This window comes from Dendrobates tinctorius, unplaced genomic scaffold (assembly GCF_039654945.1).
Source record: "Dendrobates tinctorius isolate UK_male_01 unplaced genomic scaffold, ASM3965494v1 ptg000058l, whole genome shotgun sequence".
Taxonomy (NCBI): Eukaryota; Metazoa; Chordata; class Amphibia; order Anura; family Dendrobatidae; genus Dendrobates; species Dendrobates tinctorius.
The window spans coordinates 17,436,990-17,454,510 of record NW_027361726.1 but is presented as its reverse complement, the minus strand read 5'-3'; the positions used below and the strand labels follow the sequence as shown (position 1 = coordinate 17,454,510).

Genomic DNA, 17,521 nt, shown 5'->3' with positions numbered 1-17,521 from the left:
CAATTTTCCACCCCTGGAATGTGAACGGCGGAGATCGCTGGAACGTGACGCTCTGCCCAGCGCAGGATCCTTGCCACTTCTGACATCACCTGCCTGCTGTGAGTGTGGTTTATGTACGCCACAGCCGTGGCGTTGTCTGATTGAATGCGGACTGGTTTGCCTACGAGGAGATGCTGCAAACGAAGGAGAGCAAGGAAGATTGCCCTGATCTCCAGAAGGTTGATGGGCAGTTGAGTTTCCTGGGCGTTCCAGCGCCCTTGGGCCGTTTTCTGATGGTAAATCGCCCCCCATCCTAGGAGACTGGCATCGGTGGTGATGACCTGCCACCGAGGCGGAAGAAAAGCCCTTCCGCGGAGAACTAACGCCGGCAATGTCCACCAAGTCAGCGATTGTCTGAGCGGAAGAAGAATGGGACGGTCCAGAGAAAAACAAGGTCTTGTCCCAGACTGACAGGAGGAACAGTTGGAGAGGGCAAGCGTGGAATTGTGCGAAGGGCACTGCTTCCATGGAAGCTATCATCTTCCCCAGGACCCTCATGCAGGATCGAAGAAACATGATCCTCGAGAGTCGTAGGGACTGGATCCCCTTGCAAAGGGTTGAAAACTTGTCCCTCGGTAGAAATACCCGGGCTACATTCGTGTCGAACTCCATGCCCAAAAAGGTTAGACGCTGGGTAGGGCACAGGATGGACTTCTCTTTGTTGACTATCCATCCGAGGCGGCTGAGGGCATCCAAGGTTATCTGAAGACTGTGAAGATAGTCTTGGTGGGACGAGCCCTTGATCAGGAGATCGTCCAGGTAAGGAATGATAAGAATCCCTCTGGATCGAAGGATGGCCATGACTGTTGCAATCACCTTCGTAAAGACACGGGGAGCGGAGGCTAGTCCGAAGGGGAGGGCCGTGAACTGATAGTGATTGTCCTGAATCGCAAAGCGGAGGTATCTCTGATGCCGAAGAGAAATGGGGATGTGGAGATAGGCATCCTGTATGTCCACAGAGCAGAGAAACTCTCCAGGTTCCATCGAGGCTATTACCGAACGCAGAGACTCCATCTTGAAGTGGCGGATCTTCACGTGGCGATTGAGCAACTTGAGGTCCAAAATTGGACGAAGAGAGCCATCCTTTTTCGGGACTACGAAGAGATTCGAGTAGAACCCTAAAAACCGTTTGTTTGTAGGAACGGGAACGATGACCCCGGCAGAAAGGAGGGAGGAGACGGCCTGAAGGAACCCTGGAATCTGTGATCGCTGTCTTGGGGATCGAGACAGAAAGAAGCGACTGTTTGGGGGAGGAAGAAAACTCGATTTTGTATCTGGATGTGATGATTTCCCTGACCCAAGCGTCGTCGGCAACGGATAGCCATGCGTCCTTGAAAGAGGAAAGTCTGCCTCCCACCCTGGAAAGATTTCCAGGTGGGGGTGACCCGTCACTTAGATGAAACTCTGCCGGATCGGGAGCCTGAGGACCTGGAGGGCTGACCTCTGGATCTCAAGCGGGGAGCCGGCTTATAGGAAGGCTTTCTCCGGTCTCTGGAAGCAGGATGCCGGTCCTGCTGGGATGAACCTTCTGCGGGAGAGAAGGGGTGAAAGGACCTAAATGGCCGAGAAGCCTTCCTGTTAAAGAACCTCCTAGGGCGGGACTGGGGAAGGGAAGTGCTCTTTCCACCAGTGGCATCCGAGATTATCTGATCCAGCTTGGCGCCAAAGAGCCTAGTGCCATGAAATGCTAGGTTGGTGAGCGACTTCTTTGAGGTGGTGTCCGCATTCCAAGACTTCAACCAAAGAATGCGGCGTATGGCCACTATATTACTGTTAGCTCTAGCTACGCACCCAGCCGCGTCCAAGGAGGCGGCCAAAAGGTATTTGCCCGCATGATTAATTTGGTCTGCTAAATCTGCCAGCTCGTCCCGAGGAGTTTCCGCTGAAATGCCCCTGCGCAGAATTTTTGCCCAAGCCGAAATGACCTTTGCCACCCAAGATAGGACAGAGGGAGGTGCCGGATGCCTCAAAAATTGACTTAGCCAACGACTCCATTTGCCTGTCTGTTGGGTCTTTAAGAGAAGCTCCGTCCGGAAGGGAAAGAACGGTCTTAGAGGAAATACGAGAAACTGGTGGATCTACCTCGTGAGCTTTGGTCCATTTCGTGACTAGATCCGCATCGAAGGGATATAGTACATCTAAGTACTTGCGGCCTGAAAAACGTTTCTCAGGATGTTGCCAGTGATTGGCTAAGGAAGTGTCGAACTCTTTGTTATTAGGAAAGGTTCGAGATGGAGGCCTCGCTTTCTTAAAGGAAACAGAGCATTCCTGCGGGGGTGCCTTATCCTCCTTGATCTTGAGTGTTTGGTATATAGCCGATATGAGACTACCAACCATATCCCGAGTTCTAGCTATGTTGTCCGCCTCTGAGTCAGATCCAGATTGGGAATCATCGTCTGACCTAGGATCGTCTGTTGAGGATGGAGACGAAGAGTGTAGCCTGAGAGAAGCGGAGGGACCCTGCGAACTGGAAGAAGAGCCAGACAGGACCCGCTTCCTAGAGCCTCTACCCGGGTTGTCCATCTGAGGGTCGCGGTCAGGTTCTGGCGACTCACCGTGAGAGGCGGTCGGTGCACAGGTGGCTGCAGATAACTGAGGTAACCGCTCTAAGACCAGGACCAGCGATTGAGACACTTATCAGATCAGAAACCGACTGAGACATCGCCACGGCCCACTCGGGGTGGGGTGGTCTCCACCCGGGGCTCGGAGTGCTTCTGAGGGGCAGACATGGACGAAGGGCTGCTAGACGGGCAGAGGGGAGACGACTGACCTGATGCCCACTTCTTTCTACAGCGCACGCAGGCGTAGTGAATAGCGGTGGGTCTAGAACTGAAAGCCCTTGTAGGGTTGGGCATAAGTCTCTGTGGTAGAAATACTACCTGAATGAAACTGTTGGGGAGAAGCCAAGTCAAGTGTCAGGGAGAGTCATCGTCGAGCCTACCGAGGTTCAGAAGCAGACAGAACAGCGTTGTGTCCCCCAGGAAAAGATCTGGAGAAGAGGAGGAAGATGCTCAGCAAAGACAGGAAAGAGACGCTGGCGGTGGGCGGGGCTTAACCGCGCGATTGGCTGAGACCCTGAGGCGGGGGGCGCGGTTAATGTCATGCTGACAGGGCTGAAGCGAAAGCAGCACTGAGATAGGCTGAAGAAGCGCGCGAAGAAAGCGCGCGCAGGGAGAGGGAAGACAGCGCTTGAAAATGAAAGTGAAAGCGCTCCCTCTGCTTTCACTAGCGACGGCGCACCCGGGGCCAATAACCAGCGCACACCACCGCAGACAGAGATGGGCTGGAGAAGGGGGCACCGGGGATGCTGACCGAGGAAGCCCCCGCCGGACCCCCCCCCCGTTACAGAAGAAGCGCGCACCTGCTGGTCAAAGGAGCGGGGAATTTAAACAGGAGGAGGTACCGCTCTGAAAGCGTGTGCAGGGGTTGCAGGGCGCATATGAGAAACGGCGCTGTACTGGCTGTGATTGCAGACAGGGTTGAATGGGTCCATGGAATGTCTATGAGAGCGGGGCTGAAGGGAACATTCAGATAGGCTTACCTGATGTCCCTGAAGAGGATGATCGCAGGGGCCCACGATAGAGCGGAGGCCGCTGGGAAACACGATCCTCAGTGCCCGCACCCAGTCCGTATGGTGCAGAAGACGGCTCCAATCCCAGTGTCAGGGGAAACGTCACCGCTGGCGACCGCCGTCTTCCTCTCAGCCCTGTCCTGGCAGAGGGATGAGGAGGGCAATCGGCTAGGACCGGGCACCCATCCATGGCCCATAGCACCCGAGGGTGATAGGGGAAGGTCCTACCTGCGGGCCTGAGAGTTGCGATGTGGGCAATACCACATTGCTCGCTCAGCCGCATTAATTGGAAAAGCAGGATGAACTCACATCCCGTTTCCTGATGCTGTATCTGGAAAATAAAAGGAAAACATTAATAAACACAACTAAAAAACCTGAAAAGAAAAAGATTAAATGCGGATCTGGGGAGATCCCGGTCCGCCTCCTACAGACACAAACTGAGGTGCTTGGTGCCTGTCGGTGGGTGTATACTGCCGGAGAGGAGCTCATTTTCTTGTTTCGCATAGTGTCAGCCTCCTAGCTGCAGCAGCATACACCCCATGGTTATCGGTGTACCCCAATAAGGCGATAAAGAAAGGAGGATTTTTGGTACTTACCTTAAAATCTTTCTTGGAGCCTTCATTGGGGGACACAGGTTACCATGGTGTATGCTGCTGTCGCTAGGAGGCTGACACTAGGCAAAGAAAAAATGAAATAGATCCTCCCCAGTAGTATACATCCACTGACAGGAACCAAATACCTCAGTTAGCGTTAAAGCAGTAGGAGAAGCAACCAAAAAACTCGACATATGTACCAACTCCGCAACAAAAGGCACGTAGGCCCAAAGGTGGTATAAACAATTAGGGAGGGTGCTGTGTCCCTCAATGAAGACTCCAAGTAAGAGATTTTACGGTAAGTACCAAAAATCCTCCTTTATCGGTTCATTGGGGGACACAGGTTACCATGGGACTTCCTAAAGCAGTCCCCAAGGGTGGGAAACCGAAAACAATGCAAAGAAAAAACCTAGGTCGGCTGGTGCCTAGCCGCCGCCTATGACACCTTCCTTCTCAGATCTGCATTAGACAAGACATGGGTATGAAACTTAGAAAACGAAAGTGTACAGAGAAAACTAGGTCGCAGCTAACAATTTGTTAAGCCAAAGCCTGGCGAGGCACTGTCCAGGCAGTTGCCACTGCCGAGGTGGAGAGAGCCTTTAACCTCGGCGGAAGTTGTTAGACCTGAACAAGGTATGCTTCCAATATTGCTGAATGGAACGAAACGGGCAATAGTGGACCTGGAGGCTGGGAGTCCATTACGGCGACCTTCAGAGATGTCAAATACGACCTTCAGAGATGTCAAATAGGGCATCTGAGAGGCGAAACGGAGCAGTCCTTGAGAGAGAAACTCTCTGACCAGATCTAACTTGTGGAGGGACTTCTTCAGGGGATGAAGACGCACCGACGCATAGTGTGGAAGCGCCGCACAACGGGGGCAGCGGATGCAGTTTTTCATCGCATCCGCTGCCCCATTGTAATGTCCGGGGAGGAGGCGGCGGAGTTTCGGCCGCACATGCGCGGTTGAAAATGGCGGAGACGACGCACAAAACACGACGTGTGCCCAAACGTCGCAATGCGTCGCTAATGTTAGTCTATGGAGAAAAAACGCATCCTGTGGGCAACTTTGCAGGATGCGTTTTTTCTCCAAACCGACGCATTGCGTGTGAAAGTAGCCTAAGAAACGTCTTTACTTGGGAATGAGAAGCCAAATTTCGTTAAGAAATGAAGAGCAGAAAGCTGACCCTTAAGGGTAGTGACCAAATATTGTCCACACGCCATTGAAAGAAGACCCTTCAGTATCTGTGATAGATAAGGGAGGATGCTGGTTTTCCTGCCCTAACTATGATCTGAATAGCCTGATGGGAAAGATTGGTCACCTTTAAGACTGTGGCCTCAACGGTCATGCCGATGAAATCAGAGACTGAGAACTCTGGAGGAAAAGGGGGCTCTGTGAAGGATAATCTGGATGGTCTGGAAGCCTCTAGAAGGCAATGATGAGCATGTTCACCAGCCCCACATACCAGGCCCTTCTTGTGCCATGTGGAACTACCAGGATTACAGGAGTTCCTTCCGCCTAAAACCTTTTTGCGACTCTTGTAATAAAGGGGAGAGGCGGAAAAAGATAAGTCGACTGAAAAAGTGATCACGGGTTCGTCAGTGCATCAACTCCTATGACAAGCGGGCCCTGGAACCTGGCTACGAATGAAGGAACCTTGTGGTTCATCCGAGACACCAGGAGGATAAAGGCCGGGGAGCCTACCTCTGGCATATTTTATGGAAAATGACAGAAAAGAAAGACCACTCGCCCGTTGCGAGACACTGAAAAGACTCAGGATACAGGCTTCCGAAATTTCCACCTCGGGAAAGTGTACAGCTGATATGACGGGATCGAGACACTCCCCCGTCGCCGATCTCTTGTTATCTCTGCCAACACTTGATCGTTGCGGCCCCTTCCTTGATGCTGTAAGCCACGGCAGGGATGTAGTCCGAATTTTTACGGATTTGCTGGCCTGCTAGGGAGGACTGATAGCGGCGGAGGGCAAGAAGGAAAAATGCCCTGAAGTCCAGGGTATTGAAGGGGGAGAGCAGCTACTTAGGAATTTCAGCGACTATGCGCTGAATAATGAAGAAAAAACCTTCCCCAACTGAGGTGACTGGCGTCAGTAGTGAAGACCTGCCACCAGACGGTGAAAAGCCCTCATTCGAAGGGCTGACGCTAACGACGTCCTCCAGGTTAGGAACTGGCTCCCTTATAGATGCAGTAGAGTGGGTCGGTCTAGGGAAGCGGTCCTTTTGTTCCAAGCCGACCGAGGGCCAGCTGAAGGGAACGGGTCTGAAACTGGGCAGAGGGAGTCTTTTCCAGAACTCATACTGTATTGTGGGGAGAGAGAAGCTGGTCACTTAGAGCAGATCCCTCAGTAGAGGGATAAGAACTTCACATTTGGAAGGAAGACAAGGCTTGTGCCATGCTAAACCTCGTCCCAGAAACATCTATGCTAGGCTGGGGTGAGGGAGAACTTCTCTCTGTTGATGATCTAGCCGAGACGGGCCAGAATGTCTAAAGTGAGCAGAATCTGGTGGCAGCCTTGGCGGAACTCCATCTTGAAAAGACTGATCCAAACATGAGGATTTGATCGCTTGAAGTCTAAAATCAGACGGAGAGATCTGACTTTCTCCGGGACTACAAAAAGATTAGAGTAGAACCTTGAAAAGAGATTCTTCCAGGAAAAAGGTAGGATTACCCCTGAGTGTAGCAGGGAAGAGACAGCCTGAAGAACCTCTGGCGAATGCGGCGGTCGTCTGAGCAAGCGAGACCGAAAGAGACGTCCACGCAGATGGGAATAAAAAGGTTAACTTTTTTTTTGGTTTTTCTTGTGAGGATGGACCTGTAATCTGCACCTTCAACTAGAGGATGCGGCACACAGCAATGACATTGCCGTTCTCCCAGTGGAGCAACAGACTACATCCAGAGAGGCGGTCAAAAGATATTTGCCGGCATGGGCAAACTGTGCTGCCAAATCTGCCATCTAAGCCCGAGAAGCTTCCACTAGGCTGCCCTGGCAAAACATTCTTGACTAGGCAGACATGAACTTTGTCACCAGGCGGAGGCAAAGATGGAAGAAAGACTCAATCTGCCTATCCATAGTGTCCTTGTCTGTCAGAGACAAGACTATATAGGAAGACAGATGAGAAACCGGCAGGTCCGCTTTTGGGAACTCTGCCCATTTACCAACTAGATCATGTCCAGCTGCTTCTTTCCCAGAAAACGCTTTTCAGTATGTTCCCAAAGTTTAGCCATGATAGATTCAAATTCCCTGTCACAGGAGAAGCTCGGGAGGGACGTTTTACCCGCTTGAGGGAAAACCGAGTGCCCCTGAGCAAGTGGCTCATTCTTCCTGAGTTTCAGGGATCTGATAGCTGTAAAGATAAAGCTATAGACCATACCTGTGTCTTTGAGACCTGGTCTGTCTTGGACTCGGACTGTGAAACCGCATCTGACCAAAAGGTCGCCTCAGAGGATGGTGCCAGGGTAGAGGAGGGTATCCTAAAGGGGAACTGGAAGAGCCCGTTTTCTGTGCTTTATGCAAGGTCTTTCCCTGCTACGGTCGTGCTACCCCTGCTACGGTCGTGGTATGGTGCATTGAAATCACTGTGAGACATTTGGAGCACAAGTGGCAGCAGATAGATGTGAAAAGATGTTCCAGGACCCTGCACCACGATACATTTTAAAAATTGCATGAAGGTAGTAATAATAGTAATAATAAGGGTATTTAGTTAACATAATTTTGATCAAAATAATGTAGAAGCCATCCCGCCACATCACGGCAACCCTTGTGGGACAGTCCTAACTCTTGTATTTAAAACCTTTCCACTTGTCAAGTGACGTAAATGTGAACAAGGACAGAGGGACTGAACCACCAGTAATAGTATAGGCCAGACAGGATGGATTTTCCAACTCAGAAACAGGGCGGTCACACCCTTATATGCACAGAATGCACAATGAAACAAATGAGAAACTGGGTCTGAGCAGAAAAAGTAAATTAATGTGCATGCAAAATGTAATTGCATATGAACACATGACCTTTACACAGAGAAAACCAAAAGCAAAACACAAAACAAATATCCTGGAATAAAAAAGTAAAAAAATATTGCAAAAATTGCATGAAGGTAGTAATAATAGTAATAATAAGGGTATTTAGTTAACATAATTTTGATCAAAATAATGTAGAAGCCATCCCGCCACATCACGGCAACCCTTGTGGGACAGTCCTAACTCTTGTATTTAAAACCTTTCCACTTGTCAAGTGACGTAAATGTGAACAAGGACAGAGGGACTGAACCACCAGTAATAGTATAGGCCAGACAGGATGGATTTTCCAACTCAGAAACAGGGCGGTCACACCCTTATATGCACAGAATGCACAATGAAACAAATGAGAAACTGGGTCTGAGCAGAAAAAGTAAATTAATGTGCATGCAAAATGTAATTGCATATGAACACATGACCTTTACACAGAGAAAACCAAAAGCAAAACACAAAACAAATATCCTGGAATAAAAAAGTAAAAAAATATTGCAAAAATTGCATGAAGGTAGTAATAATAGTAATAATAAGGGTATTTAGTTAACATAATTTTGATCAAAATAATGTAGAAGCCATCCCGCCACATCACGGCAACCCTTGTGGGACAGTCCTAACTCTTGTATTTAAAACCTTTCCACTTGTCAAGTGACGTAAATGTGAACAAGGACAGAGGGACTGAACCACCAGTAATAGTATAGGCCAGACAGGATGGATTTTCCAACTCAGAAACAGGGCGGTCACACCCTTATATGCACAGAATGCACAATGAAACAAATGAGAAACTGGGTCTGAGCAGAAAAAGTAAATTAATGTGCATGCAAAATGTAATTGCATATGAACACATGACCTTTACACAGAGAAAACCAAAAGCAAAACACAAAACAAATATCCTGGAATAAAAAAGTAAAAAAATATTGCAAAAATTGCATGAAGGTAGTAATAATAGTAATAATAAGGGTATTTAGTTAACATAATTTTGATCAAAATAATGTAGAAGCCATCCCGCCACATCACGGCAACCCTTGTGGGACAGTCCTAACTCTTGTATTTAAAACCTTTCCACTTGTCAAGTGACGTAAATGTGAACAAGGACAGAGGGACTGAACCACCAGTAATAGTATAGGCCAGACAGGATGGATTTTCCAACTCAGAAACAGGGCGGTCACACCCTTATATGCACAGAATGCACAATGAAACAAATGAGAAACTGGGTCTGAGCAGAAAAAGTAAATTAATGTGCATGCAAAATGTAATTGCATATGAACACATGACCTTTACACAGAGAAAACCAAAAGCAAAACACAAAACAAATATCCTGGAATAAAAAAGTAAAAAAATATTGCAAAAATTGCATGAAGGTAGTAATAATAGTAATAATAAGGGTATTTAGTTAACATAATTTTGATCAAAATAATGTAGAAGCCATCCCGCCACATCACGGCAACCCTTGTGGGACAGTCCTAACTCTTGTATTTAAAACCTTTCCACTTGTCAAGTGACGTAAATGTGAACAAGGACAGAGGGACTGAACCACCAGTAATAGTATAGGCCAGACAGGATGGATTTTCCAACTCAGAAACAGGGCGGTCACACCCTTATATGCACAGAATGCACAATGAAACAAATGAGAAACTGGGTCTGAGCAGAAAAAGTAAATTAATGTGCATGCAAAATGTAATTGCATATGAACACATGACCTTTACACAGAGAAAACCAAAAGCAAAACACAAAACAAATATCCTGGAATAAAAAAGTAAAAAAATATTGCAAAAATTGCATGAAGGTAGTAATAATAGTAATAATAAGGGTATTTAGTTAACATAATTTTGATCAAAATAATGTAGAAGCCATCCCGCCACATCACGGCAACCCTTGTGGGACAGTCCTAACTCTTGTATTTAAAACCTTTCCACTTGTCAAGTGACGTAAATGTGAACAAGGACAGAGGGACTGAACCACCAGTAATAGTATAGGCCAGACAGGATGGATTTTCCAACTCAGAAACAGGGCGGTCACACCCTTATATGCACAGAATGCACAATGAAACAAATGAGAAACTGGGTCTGAGCAGAAAAAGTAAATTAATGTGCATGCAAAATGTAATTGCATATGTCCTTGTTATTTTGATCAAAATTATGTTAACTAAATACCCTTATTATTACTATTATTACTACCTTCATGCAATTTTTGCAATATTTTTTTACTTTTTTATTCCAGGATATTTGTTTTGTGTTTTGCTTTTGGTTTTCTCTGTGTAAAGGTCATGTGTTCATATGCAATTACATTTTGCATGCACATTAATTTACTTTTTCTGCTCAGACCCAGTTTCTCATTTGTTTCATTGTGCATTCTGTGCATATAAGGGTGTGACCGCCCTGTTTCTGAGTTGGAAAATCCATCCTGTCTGGCCTATACTATTACTGGTGGTTCAGTCCCTCTGTCCTTGTTCACATTTACGTCACTTGACAAGTGGAAAGGTTTTAAATACAAGAGTTAGGACTGTCCCACAAGGGTTGCCGTGATGTGGCGGGATGGCTTCTACATTATTTTGATCAAAATTATGTTAACTAAATACCCTTATTATTACTATTATTACTACCTTCATGCAATTTTTGCAATATTTTTTTACTTTTTTATTCCAGGATATTTGTTTTGTGTTTTGCTTTTGGTTTTCTCTGTGTAAAGGTCATGTGTTCATATGCAATTACATTTTGCATGCACATTAATTTACTTTTTCTGCTCAGACCCAGTTTCTCATTTGTTTCATTGTGCATTCTGTGCATATAAGGGTGTGACCGCCCTGTTTCTGAGTTGGAAAATCCATCCTGTCTGGCCTATACTATTACTGGTGGTTCAGTCCCTCTGTCCTTGTTCACATTTACGTCACTTGACAAGTGGAAAGGTTTTAAATACAAGAGTTAGGACTGTCCCACAAGGGTTGCCGTGATGTGGCGGGATGGCTTCTACATTATTTTGATCAAAATTATGTTAACTAAATACCCTTATTATTACTATTATTACTACCTTCATGCAATTTTTGCAATATTTTTTTACTTTTTTATTCCAGGATATTTGTTTTGTGTTTTGCTTTTGGTTTTCTCTGTGTAAAGGTCATGTGTTCATATGCAATTACATTTTGCATGCACATTAATTTACTTTTTCTGCTCAGACCCAGTTTCTCATTTGTTTCATTGTGCATTCTGTGCATATAAGGGTGTGACCGCCCTGTTTCTGAGTTGGAAAATCCATCCTGTCTGGCCTATACTATTACTGGTGGTTCAGTCCCTCTGTCCTTGTTCACATTTACGTCACTTGACAAGTGGAAAGGTTTTAAATACAAGAGTTAGGACTGTCCCACAAGGGTTGCCGTGATGTGGCGGGATGGCTTCTACATTATTTTGATCAAAATTATGTTAACTAAATACCCTTATTATTACTATTATTACTACCTTCATGCAATTTTTGCAATATTTTTTTACTTTTTTATTCCAGGATATTTGTTTTGTGTTTTGCTTTTGGTTTTCTCTGTGTAAAGGTCATGTGTTCATATGCAATTACATTTTGCATGCACATTAATTTACTTTTTCTGCTCAGACCCAGTTTCTCATTTGTTTCATTGTGCATTCTGTGCATATAAGGGTGTGACCGCCCTGTTTCTGAGTTGGAAAATCCATCCTGTCTGGCCTATACTATTACTGGTGGTTCAGTCCCTCTGTCCTTGTTCACATTTACGTCACTTGACAAGTGGAAAGGTTTTAAATACAAGAGTTAGGACTGTCCCACAAGGGTTGCCGTGATGTGGCGGGATGGCTTCTACATTATTTTGATCAAAATTATGTTAACTAAATACCCTTATTATTACTATTATTACTACCTTCATGCAATTTTTGCAATATTTTTTTACTTTTTTATTCCAGGATATTTGTTTTGTGTTTTGCTTTTGGTTTTCTCTGTGTAAAGGTCATGTGTTCATATGCAATTACATTTTGCATGCACATTAATTTACTTTTTCTGCTCAGACCCAGTTTCTCACCACGATACATTTTGCCAGGTCAGAGACCGCCTGTGACATGGCAACAGCCCATTCTGGAGGGAGGGGTGTGTTCTCATCCTGGGCCCAAGGTCGTGGTAGGTGCATACGAATCACCGTGAGAGGCGTTTGGGGCACTGGTGGCGGCAGACAGATGTGAAGGGCGATCCGGGACCAGGAACTGAGATACACTTTGTCAGGTCAGGGACAGAATATGACATGACAACAGCCCACTCTGGAGGAAGGGGTGTGCTCTCATCCCGGGCGTTAGAGTGCTCCTGTAAGGCAGACGTGGTACCGGTCTGTGCAGGAAAGGGAAAGTGAACCTGAAGACTACTTTCATTTACAGAGGGCCAGGCGTACAAGATCCTAGCCGGCTAGGAAGGGCATGGGCGTAGGTGTGTTGGGAAATATATAAATCATACATACCAGTAAGGTGAGCCCTGGTCCTCTTCGCAGATGAGGATGTCATCAGGAGCCCCCGGGTGGATGGGGGTCACTGGGATAGTAAATCCTCCTTCCAGATGGTGCAGAAGACGGGATCAACCCCTTCCTCCGAGGAGAGGGGTGAGGAGGCGAAAAGGCAAAGGACCGGCCACCGAGAATCACACTGAAATACCCCTAAGGGTGACAGAGGATTAGGTCCTGCCTGCGGGTCTGAGAGTCGGCGATGTGGGTGACACCACACTGGTCTCTCGGTCGCATAATGTGGGAAAGCAGGGTGAGACATTACACCCTGTTACCCTGAAGAATCTGAAAAAGATTAATAAAACACAATCCTGACAAAGAAAAAACTGCGGATCTGGGTTAGATCCAGGTCCGCCTCCTACAGAGACTAAGCTTAAACTGAGGTACTTGGTTCCTGTCAGTGGGTGTATACTACTGGAGAGGAGCTATTTCCTTTTTTTCTTTGCCTAGTGTCAGCCTCCTAGCGACAGCAGCATACACCCATGGTAACCTGCGTCCCCCAATGAAGCGATAAAGAAATAAATATATGGTATCAAATAACTAAAAATTGTTATGTGCATATGTATTCACCCCTTTTGCTCTAACGCCCCAAAAGATTTCTGGTGCAAACAATTCCCTTCATAAGTCCAATGCTTAGTGACAGGACATCCCCCGCTGTGTAATCTGTCACGTCAGTCAGTATATACACTTTACCTTCTCTGAAAGCCCATCAAAACTCTCAGCCTGGGCAAGGAGAGCATTAAACAGAGGCAGCACAAAGACAAAAGGTAACCATGAAAGAGCTGCAGAGTTCCGAAGCAAAAGACTGGAGTATCTGTCCATACATCCACAATAAGGCATACACTCCATAGAGGCGGTCTTTATGGGAGAGTGGGCAGAAAAATGACTTTACTTACACACAAACTGTAAGGCTCAACTTTCGGCCAACAAAGGTAAACATGATGTCTTTTGACAAACCAACTCGGCTCATGACCTCAAGAACATCATTCTCACAGTGTAACATGGTGGCGGCAGCATCATGCTGTGGGGAAGTTTTTCAGCAGCAGGGACACAGAAAATCATCTGAGTCAAGGGGAAGATGGATGGTGTGAAAGTGATATTCTTGAGCAAAACCATTTCCAGTCTGTTAGTGATTTAAGACTGGAAAGGAGATTCACCCTCCAACAAGACAAGGACCCAAAGCATACTGTTAAAGCAACACTACAGTTGTGTAAGGGGAAAAGTGTATATGTTTAGGAGTGGCCTAGTCAAAGTCCAGTCTTAAATCCAGTGACGAACCTGTTGGTCAGGCAAAGATAGTTTGCTCTGGTGAGCAGCAAACGTCAAGGAGCTGGAAACGTTTTGCAAGCCACTGTAAGTATACAGCAAGGCTCCACACATGGTGTAGTGGTCGTTCTCGGTACTGCAGCTCAGATCATATTCAAATCAACAATTGCACTGCAGTAGCCAGAACGGCCAACTAGAGTGCATGGCGGTATCTTAGCTTCATACACTATGTACATCCAACCGCCATGCGACCTGGCAACAGCTGATCGATGTGGATCCCTGGTGTCAGACCCACACTGATGTGATATTTACTGACTTCTCCTAAGGAGAGACCATCAATATCAGTCGATCTTCACATTACATCACCTGTGTCCCAATATATCAGCCCGTTTTTGCCTTGCACGGCTCTGGTCTCATTAGGACCCACCTTGGAATGATCACTGCATCCTGGTAATCTTCTAGTCTGAAGATGAAAGGCTTCTCGGCCGAGTACTGAGAGGTGGGAATGCCGGTACGAGCCTCCGACTTCTCGATATCTTCCACAAACTTAAAATCTATATCCAAAGTGCCGCAGTCATTAACTAAAGGGGAGAAGATGAAGCAGAGTTGTTGGGTGATATCAAGGTAGCAATAAAAAATTAAATATATACATGTCGTATAAGAAGTCTCTTATGACCTTATGTTTATTAAGATTTGCATAAAATAGACATTTAAAAAGTAAAATAAAAAAATTATATTACAGCTATTGCCCGCCCACGAGGACCCAAATTATAAATCTCTTGTATAAAATTGACCATGAAGTGAAGGAATGACATGACCGAAATTTGTATTATAGAGAAAAAAAGGGGATTGTGTCCCTGTATGGATGGTCCATCCGGCGTACACTGTGTAATGGCAGTTTTCGGTACAGTAGCTCAAGTCTCATTAAAGTGCAGAGATTGGCCACTGCACTGCATAGGACTTGCAGTTTGCTGATCGATGGGGGTAACAGAGGTCTAATATTAGCGACTAAAAGGCCCGTTACACAGCGATCTCGCTGGCGAGATCGCTGATTTTGACACATCAGCGATCTCTCCAGCGAGATCGCTGTGTGTGACATCCAGCAGCGATCAGCCCCCCCGCGGGATATCGCTGATCGTGCTGGATCGTCCTGGGCCATTTGTTCATCACTGGTCTCCCGCTGGCCAGCGCGCATCGCTGCGTGTGGCAGCGGGAGCCAGCGATGAGCGACGATGCACGCTGGTTACCAATGTAAACATCGGGTTTCTAAGGGCTGCAGGGCCCTTAGAAACCCGATGTTTACCCTAGATACCAGCGTGCACTGCAGGCAGGGCGGGAGGTGGAGGCAGAGGGGCGCACAGACCGGTGTAGCTCTGCTATCTGCTACTCCAGTCTGTCAGACCGGAGTAGCAGATAGAGTTACGCCGGTCTGTCTGTGCGCCGCTCTGCCTCCACCATCCGCCCTGCCTGCAGTGCACGCTGGTTTCCAGGGTAAACTTCGAGTTTTTAAGGGCCCCGCAGCCCTTAGAAACCCAATGTTTACGTTGGTAACCAGCGTGCTCGCTGGTCCTGATCTCTGGAGGGGCTGTCTATGTCACAGCTCACCAGCGATCAGCTAACAATGTTCCAGTGATCCCATCCACGTCGGATCGTTGGTGGGATCGCTGGGACATCGTTATGTGTAACGGTACCCTTAGCCTCAGGATAGGTTATCAATATCAAAGTCCTTGACAACTTAACAGGGGGAGAAGAGCCCAGGTTTTAACTGGTTAAAGGGGTTTATCCCCTGCCAGTCACTTCTGAAGTGATGCCGATGACGCTTTAACCCCACAATATTGCCAAGATGATTAGCAGGTTACCGGATTTTACTGTCATCAGCTGAAGTGAGTGGAGCTGGAAAACCCCTATAATTTCCAAACCCGAAGCCATCTGCTGCATTCCCAAACATCCCGTTGACCGGTTACACAGGTTTAGGGGACGATATTGATATGGACGGTGACCTAATGATCCTATAATCAGTGAGGTCAACATTACGAACTAGTAGTGCAGATTCGTAGTCTGGGAGATGAAAATACACCAGGCACAATATGCAAACATCCTATCTAAATCAGCACGAATCGACGGCCGCTTACCAACATTGAGAGGTAGAACGCAATAGGCAGAGTCGGATGCCATGGGCTTGAACTCTAGTGCAGGTTTCTCAAGACGAAGGATGTGAGAGAAGATGTACTGGTGTAGCCGGGTGATCAGCTCCAGCTGCTGCAGCGTTATTGTAAACCCTAACTTCTTCAGCTCAATCGATATGGTCACTTCTCCAGATCGGGTGTAGACGGGGAAGTGTGGGATCTGCAAGAGACGTGAATACCACCGCGCTGAAGACATCCGTGTTCCACCGAGCCATATATATGACGCCATCAGCGGCGTTTAAATAGGTGAAGAGCAGCAATCAGAGCTCATCTTTAGTCGCAATAGATACAAGCAGAGGCCGGGTGTATAGCACAGCCAACATCTGCTACTGAGTCAGTTATGTCCATATGCACCAGGCGGGTAACCACGGGTACCTGAGGTATGGGTTTGGCAGTCAGGATACCGAAGCATCTAGTCGAGTCTTCGGGAGGGTAGAGCTTCCTCCTCCGGAAGTTCAGTTCGTCCGGGAGAGGGGTTGTCAATACCATCCCTATCACGTAGAGGTAACATGGCTGTCCCGGCTTCGGATAACTATTCCGCAGACACTCGGGGATCTGAAAGAAGAGGGAAGAAAGGAGATTGTCAGGAGTAAGAAAACCTTTGTGCATCCGTCCACCCACATTGACATACCGCCTTGGTGTAGCACTGCCTTCTCTTGGTGGAGCCGGGGCGGCCAGGGACATTGGTTTCCTCCTCGTCGTGTAGATCCAGCTCCTCCTCGTATTTAACAGTTTCTTTGCCGACTGGCATTAAATGGTCGTCCAGTTCACCTGCACAGAGAGGTGGAAGATTTCACAACATTTACGCATGACCAAATATTGTAAAACGTATGTGAAAACCACGGCATGCAGACCCTGTGCCCCTGGACGTATCCTAAGGACATTGTGACACGGCTTCATTCATATCAGCGTCCTCACGGTGCAGGAAAACAGGCCACTATATGTGGAGCAAACGCTTCCGCTCTTACCATCCCCCGTATGAGGGAGGTAGCTTTTTGAGGGGCGAGTTGTAGATTTGAATGACATCATTCGCTTTACAAGTTCCTATGATGACACTGGACTTGCCAGAAGAGGGCACAGGAAGTGTTGTCATAGGGACAATAGTAGGTGCAGGGATCAGGTCCCATACTATCAGTCAGCGTAGAGACGTACCAATCTGGTGCAGCATCTCGCAGCATATCAGGGCCACCGCCCGTTCAGCGAGCCTGATGCAGTTCATGGTTGGGCCCTGTACAAGGAAAAAAAAAAAAAATATTGTGAGCAAAGAGGACAGCGAGGGGCTAATCAGCAGCATTAAACCACAAAATCAGCAACGGTCAGAGCTCTAATCCCGGAGCCAGA

At 47.0% G+C, this 17,521-nt stretch overlaps 1 protein-coding gene across 1 annotated transcript in view; it reads right to left on the bottom strand.

Moving 5' to 3' along the window:
• Window positions 1-17,521, bottom strand: part of DICER1 (dicer 1, ribonuclease III) — a 96,544-nt gene that overhangs the window by 60,410 nt on the left and 18,613 nt on the right. The window contains exons 14-18 of the mRNA XM_073578068.1: window positions 17,333-17,408; window positions 16,812-16,951; window positions 16,556-16,735; window positions 16,127-16,340; window positions 14,422-14,575 (exon numbers count right to left, since the gene is read on the bottom strand). Coding sequence (XP_073434169.1) covers window positions 14,422-14,575; window positions 16,127-16,340; window positions 16,556-16,735; window positions 16,812-16,951; window positions 17,333-17,408 — 764 coding nt within the window. The remainder of the gene's footprint in view (window positions 1-14,421; window positions 14,576-16,126; window positions 16,341-16,555; window positions 16,736-16,811; window positions 16,952-17,332; window positions 17,409-17,521) is intronic.